The sequence below is a fragment of the Erigeron canadensis genome, chromosome 9, assembly GCF_010389155.1.
Source record: "Erigeron canadensis isolate Cc75 chromosome 9, C_canadensis_v1, whole genome shotgun sequence".
Taxonomy (NCBI): Eukaryota; Viridiplantae; Streptophyta; class Magnoliopsida; order Asterales; family Asteraceae; genus Erigeron; species Erigeron canadensis.
This window is the reverse complement of record NC_057769.1, coordinates 29,038,529-29,055,558: the sequence shown is the minus strand read 5'-3', so window position 1 is coordinate 29,055,558 and position 17,030 is coordinate 29,038,529. Positions and strand designations below refer to the sequence as shown.

The 17,030-nt window shown below is 34.7% G+C and overlaps 3 protein-coding genes and 1 non-coding gene across 5 annotated transcripts; all 4 read left to right on the top strand.

The window, feature by feature from the left end:
* The first annotated feature begins 534 nt into the window (after positions 1 to 534).
* Positions 535 to 3,482, top strand: LOC122583921 (protein WHAT'S THIS FACTOR 1, chloroplastic). The gene is made up of 2 exons (XM_043756294.1): positions 535 to 602; positions 1,897 to 3,482. The coding sequence occupies exon 2, from the start codon at positions 1,906 to 1,908 to the stop codon at positions 3,352 to 3,354; it is 1,449 nt and encodes a 482-aa protein (XP_043612229.1). The 5' UTR covers positions 535 to 602; positions 1,897 to 1,905; the 3' UTR covers positions 3,355 to 3,482.
* Positions 3,483 to 3,567: 85 nt separating this feature from the next.
* Positions 3,568 to 7,505, top strand: LOC122583922 (F-box/kelch-repeat protein At3g06240-like). Of its 2 annotated transcripts, XM_043756295.1 has the most exons (3): positions 3,568 to 4,760; positions 5,463 to 5,527; positions 7,167 to 7,505. In XM_043756295.1, exons 1-3 carry the CDS (start codon positions 3,726 to 3,728, stop codon positions 7,168 to 7,170), a joined length of 1,104 nt encoding a protein of 367 aa, XP_043612230.1. In that variant the 5' UTR covers positions 3,568 to 3,725; the 3' UTR covers positions 7,171 to 7,505. The 2 variants fall into 2 exon arrangements, with proteins under 2 accessions (XP_043612230.1, XP_043612231.1); XM_043756296.1 differs by lacking the exon at positions 5,463 to 5,527.
* Positions 7,506 to 8,691: 1,186 nt separating this feature from the next.
* On the top strand, positions 8,692 to 8,763 carry TRNAG-UCC. The gene has a single exon. It is a non-coding gene; the product is annotated as a tRNA-Gly (tRNA).
* Positions 8,764 to 11,635: 2,872 nt separating this feature from the next.
* LOC122583855 (translocase of chloroplast 34, chloroplastic) lies at positions 11,636 to 16,398 on the top strand. Its single transcript, XM_043756231.1, has 7 exons — positions 11,636 to 11,734; positions 12,321 to 12,428; positions 12,529 to 12,653; positions 13,421 to 13,685; positions 15,295 to 15,363; positions 15,455 to 15,616; positions 16,141 to 16,398. The coding sequence occupies exons 1-7, from the start codon at positions 11,636 to 11,638 to the stop codon at positions 16,216 to 16,218; spliced, it is 906 nt and encodes a 301-aa protein (XP_043612166.1). The 3' UTR covers positions 16,219 to 16,398.
* Positions 16,399 to 17,030: the final 632 nt, after the last annotated feature.

Genomic DNA, 17,030 nt, shown 5'->3' with positions numbered 1-17,030 from the left:
AAAAGTATAGGGGATAATAAAAAAATTGGTTATAAGCTTATAATCCTACTCTCCTAGTTAGGGGTGTTTATGATCCGGTTTAGTCTGGTTTTGACTAAATTTCAAACCGACTCGACATTTTCAATTTTAAAATTTATCAAACTAAACCAAACCAAGTGTGTTGTCTAACCGGATCAAACCAAACCATATAAGCCAGTCTGGTTTGTCCGGTTCAACGATTTCGTTTATTATATTTTTTTCCCCTTGGCTCTCTATATGTTTTTATGCACATTTCTATATAACTTTTTTGTATATGAAACAAATAGACACAAGAATTAAAAGACAAACCAATCCAAGTACACCGGTTTGGTTTGATTTTGATGGTTTGACGGTTTGATAAACACCCTTAATCCTAGTTATGTATCTTTGTACGAATGTGCTAATTGCTGCATTTTGGCTTTCAAAATATAAATATTCCCACTAAAATAAAATAAAATAAGATATTTTGCTGTAAAAAGAAACAAAATACTCGTAATAGGAAAGAAAAAAATTCTAGTTTTCATTTCTGAACTTCTCACAGATATTTGAAGCACTCTTATTATCATCACAAAATTATTTTTCCGGTGAGTAACTGTTTTTCAGTTTACAAATTACTATATCTATATATCATATAATAGTATATATATATATAACTGCACACCATCTGTTTGATATAATTCCTCAGTCCTGACTTGCTTACTTACTTTCACAGTTTATAACTGCCCTGCCCACTATCTATAAGATATCATGTTGTTTGTTTTTCACAAGAAATCATGAGCCTTAGTCTTCGTAACTCGTGGCGGCTTCGGCCCCAATTGTAGATGTATTGTGAGCTAATTTGAGTGTATAAGCTGAAGCTAAGAAGCAGAAAGAGCTCATCGATTTTTTTTTATTTTTCGATAAACCTAAAAAATAAGGTAATCCAGTGTGTGGACTGACGAAATTAGCCGCTATGTGATTAGTTAAGTATCCGAGTAGCTTAAAGTTTACATAAATTAATAAAGGATTACTTTTTACTATATAGCATGTTACCCGCGCAATGCGGCGGGGTCATGGGGGCGACGATGTGATAGTAGGGGAAACTGTTGGTGGTAGATGATGCGTCGATTGGTGTAGATTATTGATATAAAGGGTCAATGGAAATATTTTAAAAGATAAAGGATTGATAGTGTAACTTAATCATTAATGTTGAGGGACAGTGTAAGTGAAAATATTACATAATTTAAGGGTGATAGATGAAAATATTATATAATTTAAGGGTGATAGATGAAAATATTACATAGAAGGGCATTTTAGACATTGCTCCCATGTAACTTTCAACATGGGGGTATTTTTTTTAATAAATAGTATAGAAGTATAGATGTGCTGAATGAATGTGAAAGGCTACACCTTTTTCACCTTCTGGTTATTTATGTATTATTTTGGTTGATAAAAGTTTTGAATTAGTCATTTTGTTTCGGTTTAGCTACTAGCCGTGGTCATGAAGTAGAATAACATACTACATAAACTTGTACTAGCTTAATTTACTATGTACTAGCACAATACCCTCGTGATCCACAGAGTGTTACTTTTGGCTAATTTATATGTTTTTGGAAAATATAGACTTCAATTGAAATAACAGTTATTGTAGTAGAACAATTCTGCCGGCAGCTGGATTGGTGGCGCTAGCATAAGAGATGTTTGTTAACTTTTTTCTTAGGTTGATAAATGAGGGATATGTGCTCACTTTCCTATTGGTGTTACTTAATCTTATTTGGGGAGGAAATTTTGCTTTATATATTAGTATGGATTAAGTGTGTCGATCATTTACTTCAGTTCATATGGGGTCTTCAATGACTTATTTGTTTACAAAGTACCATCTTCTTTCACTTTTTGCAGGAATTTGAGATGGAACTGTCTCTCCCTCATCCCGTGGTTTTTACGACTGATAAATCTGTTTTTTCACTAAAATCAGATTTTCTCCCTTCAGCTTCTTTCTTCAAGTCAGAATCTGGCAAGAGAGATTATAACAAGGTATGGAAGTCACGAAACCTCTCATTTACCATCATTGCATCTATCAAACATGTCCGTGATCCATCACTAGACAAGCATGTAGTGAAGCAAAATAAGATCCGTTTTGTGCAAAAGCTCAAAACTTTACTCCTTTCTAAACCGAAACACTATATGCCACTTCATATCCTTGGTAAATGCAGGTCCTATTTATCCCTTTCAAAGCCTCGATCACTTGTATCTATGATCCACCGTTACCCAACCATATTTGAACTATTCACTATACCTTTACCTCCCACACCATTCAACGCAACAAAAACACTTCCCCAACTATGTGTCCGGCTTACTCCAGCTGCCGCATCTTTGGCAAGTGAAGAAGCTAAACTCAAAACTGCTATGTCCAACTCCTTAGCCAATAAACTTCAAAAACTTCTTATGCTTTCCTCTCATAACAGGCTCCTTTTGTCAAAGTTGGTTCACATTGGCCCTGATCTTGGCCTCCCTACTAATTTCCGGTCCCGTCTTTGTAACGAGTACCCGGATAAATTTAAGATTGTTGACACCTCTTATGGGCGTTCTCTTGAGTTGGTGTCATGTGACATTGCTCTGGCTAATCCACTGCCTTTTCCTGATATAAAACCTCTTGGCTTGATAGTAGACAGACCATTAAAGTTCAACCGTTTGAGACTTCGTAAGGGGAGGAATATAAAGAGACATCATGAGGAATTCTTGATTAAGTTCAAAGAAATAACGGATGTGTGTCCATATCGTACAAATGTTGCAGAGTTCCCAAAAGAATCTATCAAGGCAGAAAAGAGGGCTTGTGATGTAGTAAGGGAGATATTAGGTATGATGGTTGAAAAACGAACATTAGTCGATCATTTGACACATTTTCGGAAAGAGTTTGGTCTGTCAAACCAGTTGAGAGCTATGCTGTTGAGGCACCCAGAATTATTTTATGTGAGCTTGAAGGGCCAGAGGGACTCGGTTTTTCTGGTGGAGGGGTATGATGACAAGGGTACACTTTTAAAGAAAGATGAATCATCTATAATAAAAGATTTGTTATTGGACATGGTTAAGGAAGGGAAATGGATGAGGCGAGAGAGAAGGAACGATGTTGAAAATGGCTTTAGTTATGAAACTCCTATAGTTACAGAAGAGCATGGCAGTCTTGATGAGGCTGATGATGATCTTATTGACGGCTTGGATGACTTATTTGAATCTGACGTTTATGGTTTAGAGAACATCGAAGGAGAAGAAGATATTTTAAATGTTGATTCAATGCATCTAGCTGAGGAAGAAGAGTTTTGGTATAGCAAGGACAGTCAATCTTTAGAACCTTGGTGATCACAGCTACTAATTTTGTAAGTAGGTGGATCAGTTCAATCTGTCGTGGAATGATATATAGAATTTGATGTTATTACTAACGTGTTGCTTATTGGTCAATGGAGCATTAATGGATTTAATTTTAATGACATCAGTTAAGAACCATATTTGGTATATGTGTTGGCAATAAGTGTTTCACCGATGCTGCTGACATACATAGTAAGTTAGTAAAAGTAAACCCTGATAAAGGTAAAATCTTTATCTTGCAAAAGTTAATTAACTAAATTTGTCTTTGTATGGATGCTTATTAGTAAAAATAGTATATTAGCAGCGTGCGTTCTCACGAAATCCCCACCTCTTTCTTTCCCAATTCGACTTGCTCTAGGGTTCTCATGACACAGTTCCTTCCACCTGAAATCATTGCGCAAATAATCATCAAATTAGATGTGAGAGATTTAATCCGTTACAAGAGCGTTTCAAAGTCATGGTTATCTTTGATCACTAGCCCTGATTTTGTTAAAGGCCATCTTGAATGTAGTCGTCGCCATGATCACGACAATATTGGAAATAGGAGAATCGTTATGTCTTCTTTTCCTGGCTCTGAGTTGTCGCATATATCCGAGACTAGTGGCATCTATTTTGACCGTAACATTAATCATCTACTTGGATCTTCCAATGGTTTGGTATGCATTTTTCTTACTCATAATAATTTTTTAGTTGTTAATGCTGAAACTCGAGAGGTAAAGAAACTTAAAAAACCCCAATTTCCTTTTCTTGGAGCTTGTATGTATGGTTTTGGTTACGATTCATCCAAAGATGATTACAAGGTGGTAGTAGGGATTCAGAAAGATAAAGGTCGTATGTGTTTTTATATGTTAACTTTAAAATCTAATACCTGGGAAGTTATTGGAGATGTGGATTATACTTGTATTAGTAGGGTTGGTGTCCTTTACAATGGAGCACTTCATTGGGTTGCATATCATGGTGCACCTCAGAATAAGCAGCAAGTAATTCTTTCTCTGGACTTATCTGAGAATGAGTTTAAGGAGATTTCGCAACCTGATGATGAGAGATATAAACTTGAGGTTGGTAGCCACTGGAGAATGCGTTTGGGGATATTTGATGACTGTCTGTGTGCATTTTACCATGGTATGTTACCCTGCAGTATATGGGTGATGAGCGAGTACAATGTTAAACAGTCTTGGCAGCGATTGTCAGAACCGAATATTCATACTGAAATTGTACACCAATTGAAACAATTAAAGCGCTACATTCCTAATAGTCGGTCTTTATGTCATAAAATTTGGTTGTCTCAAGGTACAAGGTATGTAGGGACCCCTCTGTATGTGCCAAGTCTTGTATCTCCCCATGGTTGCAGGAAGCTGAAGAGAAAGAGAGAGGCAACAAGAAGCATAAAGAGTGGAAAGGTACGCTTTATTAATGTTGTTTTTTCTTTTCCATTTATGGCTGCATTTGTTATGTTGTTTGATGTTATCATTGCTCAGTGTAGATGTGCTGATTTTGACTCATTTACTTATGAATGGGTTTATTTAGGTTAAAGAGAAACAGGTCGAAAGTCGCTCAAAGGGCATTTATAATGTGTCACTCCTCCTAAAGCATTTGATTCAGAGGATCATGATATGCTGAAACAAAAAATTTATAAGAAAACTGAATAATTTTGGACAAATATTGTCATGGTCAAACTATCACTGACCCATTTTGACGCTCACAAAAGTTACCCAAACTGTTCTTTTTTCCGTCTTAGATATTGTCGTTGTAGTTTGTCTTATTGGTGTCTGTATTCTGAATGCAAAATATGTCATGGCATTAACCACAATGGCACAATATTGATTGATCTCATATACGATTATTCCAATCAGCTATTTCTTTAGTTAAATGGTTAATTTTGCTTTCTTGACTGTATTTGCTAGAGCTTCATCGTAATCAGGATTGCAACTTTGCAAAGTTCCCATGGTTATTTACACCTTTTAGTTTTGCTCAACTGGACATTGTGCACAAGTATATTATCTTTGTTGTGCATATGATTATTAATCTAGATTGAAAATTCTTATTAGTCCATAGGATCTACATCTTGTAGTTCCTCATTTTGAATGTTTACATATTTCTAGGTACCAAATTGTCCTATATCATGTTCACATACAACGGATTCAAGTGACGTGGTAAATTATGAAAGGTAAAGCACTTGAGTCTTAGCTATATCATTGATTTATTAACTGAAGTCTTGAGGTCATAGGGTTAGTAGTTTGTAATTTATAAAATCCGTGTACATCTTAACTTCTTCTTTGTGTTGTCTGGAAGTTGATAAAAAGAGGATCTGATCCTGAAGCTCTTTTCATTTTATTTAAAAATAATCTACAAATGACTACCTTGTACCACGTTCCTAGTCGGTGAATTTGCATTAAAAAAACAAATTAGAGGCAAACTTTGACTGCTCTATCGAATGTTTGGAAGATAACAATTACTGTTGTACTCTCATTAGAAACATGTACTGTATCATTTACATAAGTGTGGTCCTCCTCTTATAGAGTAAGGGCGAAGCTGGGTTGATTTGGTCTGCTCGGATCAACCCCGGGTCGGTGTCGTTTGGCTCAGAGTTCCACTCTATCTCTAGTTATCTGAACAGGCATTTATATCTTAACCAGAAATTGTACTAGTTGACTCCCCAGATGAATCTCAGTCCACATCCCCTACTTGGATTTCTTCACTTTTATAAATTTAGTATTCAAGTCAATCTTGCTTTCTTTTCATCAGCGGCATGAAAATCTGTTGGTACATAGGGCAGTTCAAGGGACTTCTTTTCGATGAAATACCATTCACTTTTCTTTTATTTTTTGTACATTCATTGCGAAATGGTTTTCTTGGAAATTGTGGTGGTGTTTGTTTTCCCAAATTAACTACCTAACATCTTCAGTTCCTTGAGCTCTTTCTTCAACCATATTTTTTCGCATGTCGCATGACACATAACTGAATTCTTGACCCACAACTGATCGTCTATTGCTTCTTATAATCAGCTGCGCAGACTAATCTGCAGTACCTATTTATGTCACAAATTATAAAGACCTATCTTATCCAGTTACCACTCATGTGCAGTCTAAATCCAAGGTTTGTGTTTGCAAACAAGTACTGTATTGGGGCTGTGCAGTCTAAATACAAGGTTTGAAAACAAGGACTAACAGTTAGAAGAAATAGATGTCACATTGCTATGTTGTCTGACGGTGGTAGCCAGTAGCCACGTGCCCATATGTAGCTGACCTGCCTGTCCCTGGAGCATGCTGTGAAGGATCTTCTGTAGCTATTTGTTCTCTGCTGAATAAAACTGTAGATACAAGGCCCCCCTGGTGCCATCTTGAATTGCATGAGTACTGGGCTTTCATTCTGTTAATTTTTCATGGATTTTCCAAGATTTTCTGTTGCTGTTGTCTAGTTGGCTGCAATTGATCACAGGATTCTCTTACAGTTTCTGGAACTGACTGGGCGTTGGGATCCAGAGTTCAACAAAGGAAATCGATCGTTAAACATGGATCCCTCATTGCCTTAGTCTTCCAAGGCGATTATCAACACCTTTCTTCTATTATCTTCGGGTCCTACCTCCTGAGTCTTCTTTTATGACTCCGTACATCATTACCTATCTTCGGATCGTTAAATATGTATCTTTTAAATCTGATTAATTACAATTACTAGAAAGAGAATGATATTTTTAACAACTTTTTTTTTCTATGAAATGATAAATCTCTCGAGAGCCATGACCTCCTATTTTATTTATTGTAATTACAGTTTTCACTTCACTTACACTCGTTGCTTTTTTCTGTCAGGTAAGCAAGGATACTATCTCGGGATAGGGGAAATAACTGGTGGAGCTGATGCTGTATACAAGCTTTCAAGCAGAGCCATAACCTTTCAAATATCTGAGATTTTCGTTTAAAACTATGCTTGAACCTTTTAACTTAAACCTATGTCAAAGTTTGTCATACTGTCTTAGCTATGGTGTGTTTGATGGTTTGAAAAATGCTTTAAAGATTTGTCCTTTCCGTGGAGTTATGTATCGCGTGTGATGAAACCTGAAGTACCTTAAAGATTTGTACTTATTTGGACCTTCTGTCTTGTGTTCTGTACATGTGTGCGCTTTGATCAACTCTTGATCACTTTTGTTATCTTTGATCCCTTTGATTCTTTATGAATAAAAATGGTTTGCTCTATGCACATATATTGGGCTTCAATCTTCATACTCCCAGCTGGCATTATACATGAAATTGAGGAATTGATGTGTGGCTTTCTTTGGTGTCAAGGAGAAATTAAGTGTGGGAAAGCAAAAGTGTCTTGGGATGATTTTGTGTCTGCCAAAGAGTGAAGGGAATTGGGGGTACATAAATGGGCCTCTAATGAACCATATTACAACCAGGGCTATTAGCAATGCGAGTTTCTGATGTAGCGATTCCTAACTCGTGGGGTTGGCCTATCACTTGGTACGACAGCTCCCCCCTCCTCTTCTTTTACAATACAAACATTATGGGTCTAAAGTCAACACATTATCATGAGGATGTACTACATTGGAGATCTCAAGATGGCTCAATGACAAAATTTTCAGCCTCTGAAGTATGCAAACTATTAGAAAGCGTGGACTTGATGTGGATTGGTCTAAGTATGGCATACGTAGACACAAGACAGACTAAGGCAATGGGATGTAGGCCCCAACGTGGACCTAAACCTCTTGTGATGTCCTTTGTGTCGAACACAACCGGACTCTCACGAACACATGTCCTTTGAATGTTCTTTCTCAAAGCTTGGCAAGGCTTGTAGTATTGACTGCTGAGAATATTATTAACCCAATTTGTTTGCTTTACACCTAGTCATATGTTAAAAGATTTCCGTGGCTTTGTTTGAGTCGTGAGGTTTTCCATTAGTCTTGCCAAAGGATTTATTCTTTTCAGTTTAGTAGATTGATAATCTATGCATTGCTCATCGTGTCTTTAGAGTCAACAACTCAAAATTATCTTAACCAGTTCGTTGTTCCCTTAGCGGCCCGATATAAAGACTACACTGCACATCATAAGGATTTCAACTCAACCACAACCAACCTAGTGGCGAGACTTCTAAAACGGGTTCAAATCGCAACTACATATACTTAACGTTTAACTTTGATATATGAGTTGATCGCAATATCGCATCCTCTACGGGTCAGGCACCCTTTTATGTACCCGTAAAATGAAATTGTACACTAGTAAAATTATAAAATAAACATTAATCTACATAAGAAGTTACAGTTGAGCAAATATATATTATCAAAAGTTTTACTCCTTATGTTACAAGACGATTTCCCCCTAAAGTTAGTAACAAGTTGCGTTTGTAGTCCAACGGTTAGGATAATTGCCTTCCAAGCAATAGACCCGGGTTCGACTCCCGGCAAACGCACATTTTAATTTTACTTTTTGCCTACCTTCGCATTTATTGCTATCCTAACCAATTGAAATGCTACAAACATAACCTTTCTTGATATGAAATTGTAACAAAGATTAAGATATAATTAAGCCTAGCATCTGTTAAAGATTTGAAGAGTAAATGATACAAATAAAATTATGATTTCATCTTTTACTTAGTAAAATTATATCAAATTTAGTTACGAATGAGTCTAGGTTTTATTGAGTTACTCCGGCTTAGCTTAATCTCTTACTCGTTCGAGTGTGACTCAAGGTTAAACAACAAACAAAACTTGAAATCCTTTATAAACATTGATCGACATTTATAATAACTTGTGTTAATCAAAATTGGTCATGGAGAATCCTTTGCTTGTACCATACTTTTTTGTTGTTGTTGTAAATGAGCCGAGTTGTGCTCAAATTCGCCTGAGCTCTGCAATTGGGCTCAAGCTCGTTTATTTTCATAAACTCAAAATCGGTAATGAGTTATTTTAGAGGTACGATCTTGACTCGAGCTCAACTTGTTTATAAAATAACTTTATTATTTAATTATTTTAAATTTATATATCTTTATTTTTTAAACTAATTCATCTATGTTATTATAGAAATCAAACTATGTTTTTCATTTTGGCAAATATCTACAAAAGTAAGTAAATAACGATTATTGCCGTCTCTCACGGATTTTGGGTTTTAATACTTTGACGGTGTATGGAGGAAAATTAAATGTAGACAATGTTACCTCTATCCAGGTGGAGAGGCTATTTCCAAGTTCTATCTAAATAATCGAAAATAACCTCTTGCCTTTGAATGAGGCGAGGATCGAACTCTTAACCTTTGTGTTCCAGAGACACAGATGTTAAACACTTAATCTAACCATACTAAGCCTCCTAAAAATCCTCCTAACTATAAAATTATGACATGTGGCAAAATCAAGAGTTAAGATTAAGAAAGAGAGTTAGTGAGTTACCTTGATCTCTTACTCATTTCAGTCTATTTAAGCTTAAACACCAAACGAAACTTGAAAACTTTTATAAATATTGATTAACTTTTTTGTTAATTGACATTTATAATAAGCTCCGTTAATCAAAATTGGTCATGCAGAGTCATTTGCTTGTACCATGCTTTTTTTTTTTGCCGTAGACGAGCCTAGTTGTGCTCGAGTTCGTTTGAGCTCGGAAGCTCGACTCGAGCTTGTTTATTTTTATAAATTCAAGATCGGTTATGAGTTAGTTTAGAGGTTTGATTTTGTCTCGACTCGTTTATAAAATAATTTTGTTATTAGATTTTAAAAAAAAATTATATATCATTATCTTTAAACTAATTCATTTGTGATTACCATAGAAATCAAACTATGTTTTTCATTTAGGCAAATATCTAAAAAATAAGCAAGTAACTGTCGTTTTTTAGGGGTTCTAATACCTTAACAGTTTATTGAAAGTTTAAGATGTAGACATCGTCACCTTTACCCAGATGAAAAAGTTGCTTTCAGGTTTTATCTAAATGATCGAAAAGAACCCTTAACCTTTAAATAGGGTGAGAATCGAATTCTTAACCTCAAGACAGAGGGGTGTTAACTAATTGATCCAATCATATTACTTGATAAATACCTCTAAACCCATATTCAATTTAGATTATTACTATATAATGTTTATTATACATGTAAAACACATTTGGTGATGCATGAAATAAACTGGTGATGTACAATTCATTATTATTATGGATTAATATCTGTAAATGACTAGATGTAACTATTTATAGGCGAATGTAGAACTAAAGTTGTATTCATTATATGTAATAACTTTCGAATCTTGTGCATTATATGTATTCGAGTATATATGACAATCATATAAGCGGCCACTCATGAATTTTTGGTTGATCGGATAAATATAATGCTCAAGATTTAAAAGTTATTACATGCAATAAACATAACTTTTTTCACGATATAAACATTCTTCTTTTATCTCTTAATATTATATTATATCTTTCATATATATTGTATTGTTGTTTGATATTTTCAAAAATACCTTTTCTTTTCTCAAAGGGTTATCTTCTATCCATACTTCCATAGTATTTCATTAGAGAGCTCTTTCTTATTGGCTCTCCCTCCCTCCATCTACCCGGTAACCGGCAAGTCCCTTTCACTTTCTTTTCCATTTTCATTTCTTTACCATTTCAATTTTCTTCAAATTTCACATTATCTATAATTGCGTAATAATATAAATATATATATAGGCATGCAATATGTATACTTGCTAAATGTTGTGTCATTGTATAGCTTTACTAAGTTATGGTCCAAATTATATATGGGTTAGGTTAGTTTGTCTTGATCACATACTTGTTGTTTTGACATGTTTTGTTATGTGTGTTTTTTTGGAAAAGCTATAATTAAGCTCAGTTTTTACCGGCTTATGAGCGACTTAACGCGTTTATATAACGTCAAGTTTGTAAGCCGGTGAAAATGTGCTTATTGACATTTTGAAAATAAGTTGAGTCAAACTTTGAGATACAAGTGTTGTATATAGTTGTGGACTTTCACATCATTGAATGTAATTTAGTTTATAGTAGGGAATTTTTGACGACGGTTGTAACAACTTTGAAAAATGTTCAAGTAAGCAAAAAAGAACAAACGGACTGAAGTTAACATCATGTACCACGGTTCTAGGAAACAATTATGTTGTTAGAAGATTAGAAGCACAATTGATTTTGTGTTCGAATTCCTGTTAAGCTTTATTTACGTTCACCTCATTTTGTTTGAAACTCTTAGAATGTAATGTATACGCATATATCATGGCTTCATCTGTTGTTTCTATGCATATGTGTGCGCGGTTTAATCAAGTTTTCTTATTGAATATAATATTTCAGTGTCTATGGCGTCTCAGTTTACCCATGAATGGAGTGGGATTCAGAAATTCCCTCCTGCGACCCAAGACAAGCTTCTTGAATTGTTGGGGAAACTGAAGGAGAAGGTCTAACTCTATCCCTAATCTCCATTAGTTAATAGTCACATTATAGGTAAATTCAGAGGTGGAAAATAGGCTGGTCATTCAGGTTGGGTAACGGGTCAAAATGGATTTGGGTTGAAACAAATTGTTTTTTATACCTATCAGAATGGGTGTGGCTAGGTTGAGTTGACCCACAAACATTTATCGCCTTATCGGTTTATTTTTTTCCAAAGTGGAATAATCCAATGTTTAAAATTATAACAATGTAGGAGTCTGTAAGCATCAGAACACTATGGGTGAGTTTCTTGTAATTCGAACCGTTTCCCTGTCAGCAATTATCTTAAGTAAATATTCACACATAAAAATTGTTAGAGATAGACTATAATCATAACCCAAGTCGACCCATTCATTAGTTAAATGGGATGAAATTACCACCTCTGGGTAGAACGAAGCTCTAGAGTCAAGCAATCTAGAATTTGTGTGCAACTAAGGGAGTTTTTTTGTTTCTCAATGTTCACAAATCACAACTATTCATTAAACATGTATTTGCAATTAGATATAAATTAGTTTGTTGTGTCCTCATTGATTTCCTGTCTGTGCAATATTACAGAAAATGAACAGGTTGACAATCCTGGTATTGGGGAAAGGTGGAGTTGGAAAATCTTCGACTGTGAACTCTATCATTGGCGAGAGAGTAGTTACTGTCAGTGCCTTCCAGGTATCTAGTAACAGTAAAAGTGTACATGAAACTGCCGAAAATCTCGTTTTGACTTATTGTAATAATGCTAAATTGATTCTTCACTGATATGATCTTTTAGTCGGAAGTGCCAAGACCTACAATGGTTTCACGGGAGCGGTCAGGGTTCACACTCAATATTATTGACACGCCAGGGATAGTGGAAGGAGGATTTGTCAATGACCAAGCCCTTGATGTTATTAAAAGGTCATCTTTGCTAGCTGTAGTCTGTAAATATGATGATACAACCAAAATATCATCTCTCCAAAGTCCAAGCATTTGACAGGTGGAAAAATGGACGGATCAGATGGGTTGGGTAACCGTGCAACTCAAAATAGGTAATCTTTGACACATATCATGTTGGGTCGGGTTGATCCAGTACACTTTTCGTCTAAAATGTTACATATTTCACTGATAATTACCGAGTAAATGATGATTGCAAAAGTTATATTGCTTTCAAGTGGTTTAATTAAATTGATTTATAAGTTTTTTAAACTTCGAAGATACACTTTGGACGATTTTCTACATGTATCACCTGGTCTTATACCTTTTTATATTACCCATTTGACTTGTTAGAAATAATAACCCAACCTGAATCAATTCATTCAGGATTAGATGGGTTAAAATTGTCACCTCTACTCAATACATTTGGACCAATTCATTCCTAAGTTATAGCACATGAACATTCATGATCTATTGTTATTTTATTAGGGAACGACAAAGGTCGACATACTAATTATCATACAGTTGTCTCGAGTAGGACTAGAACCCATAGTCCAGTGGTTGGTGGGTCACCTTAATTATATAGACGATACATCGTAGTTAGAAAAATTTTGCATGACTTAGTGATGGACCTGCATCTGAAGCTCCTATTTTTATTTATTTTGAACAGAAAAATGAATCTCCTATTGTATTTGGCCTTTAAATTTGATTCTGACTTAACAAAGTTTTGTTATTCTATGACTATCTGGCAGGTTTCTTCTGAACAAAACGATAGATGTTTTGCTTTATGTGGACCGATTAGATTCCTATAGAGTTGATATGTTAGATTCACAGGTTGTAAAAGCCATAAGCGATAGTTTTGGTCAAGAAATATGGCGTAGAGCCATTGTAGTGCTGACACATGCTCAGCTATCCCCTCCGGATTATCTTACTTATGATGAGTTTTTGGCAAAAAGATTCGAGGCTGTTCTCAAGGTTGTAAATGTTGGTGCTAGGTTTAAAAAGCAAGATCTCCAGGTACTTGGTCTCTTCAGAGTTCATAATCACTCGTGTCAAACATAATACACCCTATATATGGCAGTTCAATAATGAATGAATCGATTCAGGTTATGTTTTATCTGTGACGGGTCAAAATGGTACCTACAAAGGAAATGGGTCAAAAGGGGCCCAAAGTGTAGTATTTATCTTCAAACCTCATAAATCATTTTATGCTGAATTTAAGGTTCTGTTTGTTTTTGATTAAAACATCTGCAAAGGATCTTATGTCTGCGGGCGCGCAGACATTAGGGCTGAAGACAGTTTTGTTTTTAAAAGAAAGAAGATCTTAAAATTGCTTTTATAACCTTAAAAAAAGCATTGTTCCACTCACTTATATCATCTGCAAAACAAAACCTAAAAACATATCACAACTTCTTCCCCCATCAACTAGACGCCCTCCATCTCATCTCCTCCACACCACTATTCGCCGGGCACCCTTCACCGGCCATTATGTATCAGTTGACTTGACTTTTGTTTGAGCAGTTTTTGTGGACGGCGAATGGGCTGTTTTTTGAGCACTTTTTTGGTTGTTTTGGAAAGTAAATAAGCTCTGGTTTGAGCAGTTTTTCTGGACAGCGAATGGGCTGTTTTTTGAGCACTTTTTTGGTTGTTTTGAAAAGTAAATAAGCTCTGGTTTGAGCAGTTTTTCTGGACAGCGAATGGGCTGTTTTTTGAGCTGTTTTTAGGCTGTTTTGAACAACAAAGATGCTGTTTTCTGAGCAGTTTATTTAGCAGCAAAACAGCTGATTTTTTGTGCAGTTTTTGGGTCGTTTTGCATAGCAAAAATGCCGTTTTTTGAGCTGTTTATTTAGCAGCAAAAAGGGTTGTTTTATTGCTGGTTCTTTGGTAGCAAATAGGCTGGTTTTTGACAGCTTTCTTGCTTGTTTTCAACAGGTTTATCATGGATTATAATCAAAAGTTGTTGATACTTGGTGCTTTTATTGTATTTTTGATATAACTTGAATGTTAAATGACTTCTAGTATTCTATCTAGTTATTTAAGTTTGATGGTTATATATTTTCGGTTTATGCAGACAGTAACCAGTTTATAAAACAAATAGTCTTATATTTCCAGCTTACAGATCTTCAGACCACATCTTCAGTTGCAGACATGAAATCAGATGAAATCAGATTGCAGACAGTTTTTGTCTTTAAAAACAAACAGAACCTAAATCATTATTGACAATATTACAGTTTTTGTACCCATATTTGACAGACTAGTTATTTATGTTTCAGATGGTTAGCAATAATAAAAATTTGTTTTAAAAGGAGATGAGTCTCACCCAAAGTGTAATCTTTCCGCTCAGAAAAATATATATTTGTAATGAAATGTTATCATTTTGTAATCATATTTGACACGCTACTATATGATAGTAACTGAAACAACCGAATTGGACATAAATATTTTGGGTGAATCCAAGCCAGACCCTTTTTGGCACTTCTAAACATCAGCTATCTTGACCCCATTACCCTTCTCTACAACTATTATAGAACTTTTCCATCTAGGAAAACAAATAAATATTGTTGACTTGATATATTGATGACCAGGTGAGTCTTTTTTACTTACTTGACTTTGCTGCTATTTATAGAACTTTTCCATTCCCGTTGGCTTGGTTGAGAACAGTGGCAGGTGTAATAAAAACGAGAATGATGAAAAGGTTGGTCTTTTGTCATCTTTTTTTTTTCATCGTTGATTTAATATTAATTTTCTTTCATCTTAACCTGTTGAGGTTTGTAACATGCTCACAGACACTTCCAAATGGGACTGCTTGGATTCCCAGCATTGTCGAAACAATCACAAAAATCGCATTGACTGAAAGCAAAAGCATATTGGTTGACCAGAAGTTGATTGATGGCCCCAACCCAAACGACAGAGGAAAGTTATTTATTCCTCTAATCCTGTTATTTCAAGTAAGTTTTTGAACTTGATGTTTTATTACTCGTTACGACATAAGAATTTTCAACATTCTCATCATCTTGATTCTCTTTTCCATATACAAGTGCTAATCCTGACCAATTTTAATCTGGATGGGTCAATTTGGATAATGTTTTATTACTAGTGGGTTAAACATGTAATCAAAAAGAAGTTAGCTAAAAAGGAAAACGGGTTAAATGTTGCCCAAAGTGCTTATATGCATTTTCTAAATCATTATTCGTATTATTCAAAGTGTATCACAATTTGGAATATATGTTTCCCATAAGGCCATAATCATATTTGCCATGCTAGTTTTTTTTATGATAGACTAGAGATTAGATTTTGGACACAAAGTTTCCAGGGCCAACACCCAACCCACCCATTTTGTATCTTCTTTTATAAATATGCGAATTGAGATAATATTTAGATCCACCCGCAAAATGGTTCAAACGAATAATATCTAAGCATTTTTTTTATCTTTAACTCGTATTCTAATATCCTGAATTCTGTATCTTGACAGTACTTCTTTGTCATTAAGCCATTACAAAGATCAATCAAGAATGATATCGACAAAGAGGCGAAGCCTTTATGGGCATGAGCCACATGATAGTAGCAGTATTGAGCAAAAACGGTCCGTAGGAAGTTTATTTTTTGGTTCATAAGTTGAGAGTCTTAGCTTAAAAACTTTATCCTGTTGAAATTGTATTGATATGTATTCCTGGATTTACAATATAGAAGAAGTTCTTTTATTTTCGTCATGTCCTTGGTCAGGCATCAATTGGGGATTTTCGGTATGTTAACTCTGTATTGATATTGTAACATACCCAAGTATGATATAACAATCATTTGAACTATATGGAAAGAAAGATTATTTTAGAAAATAATAATTAATCTAGAAACATAACCCAAAAGGAAAAAATTAGAGAGAAAACGGAAATCGAAAACATAACAAAACATACAAAAAAATAAAATAAAATCCAAGTTGAAGGAAGAAAAAACACGCGTTAACTTTCATACATGTTGTATACGAACATAATTTATGACAATTATTAACTTGAAGGAAGAAAAAACAAACAAAAATGTACAACTTTGTACAATTAATTAATTGTGAAAAACAGATGAAAATCTAGCCAATGTAATAACGTAAGTTTTTTATTTAAAAACTAAAACCAAAACACAAAACCTCAAAACTAAAAAATAAAAAACAAACATCGAGTCTGAAATTTGCCTATAAAATTAATATATGCAAATTAGCCCATTTATTTGATATAACTAATGTAATCGTTTCGATAAGTTCCGGTATCCTTTCGGTATTTTGTCGAAAACCATTGACAATAGCTGTTAAAAAAAACTGATAATGTCTATGTAAGCAAAATTTTGCTATAAAAAAAATTTCTGAATATAAATGCA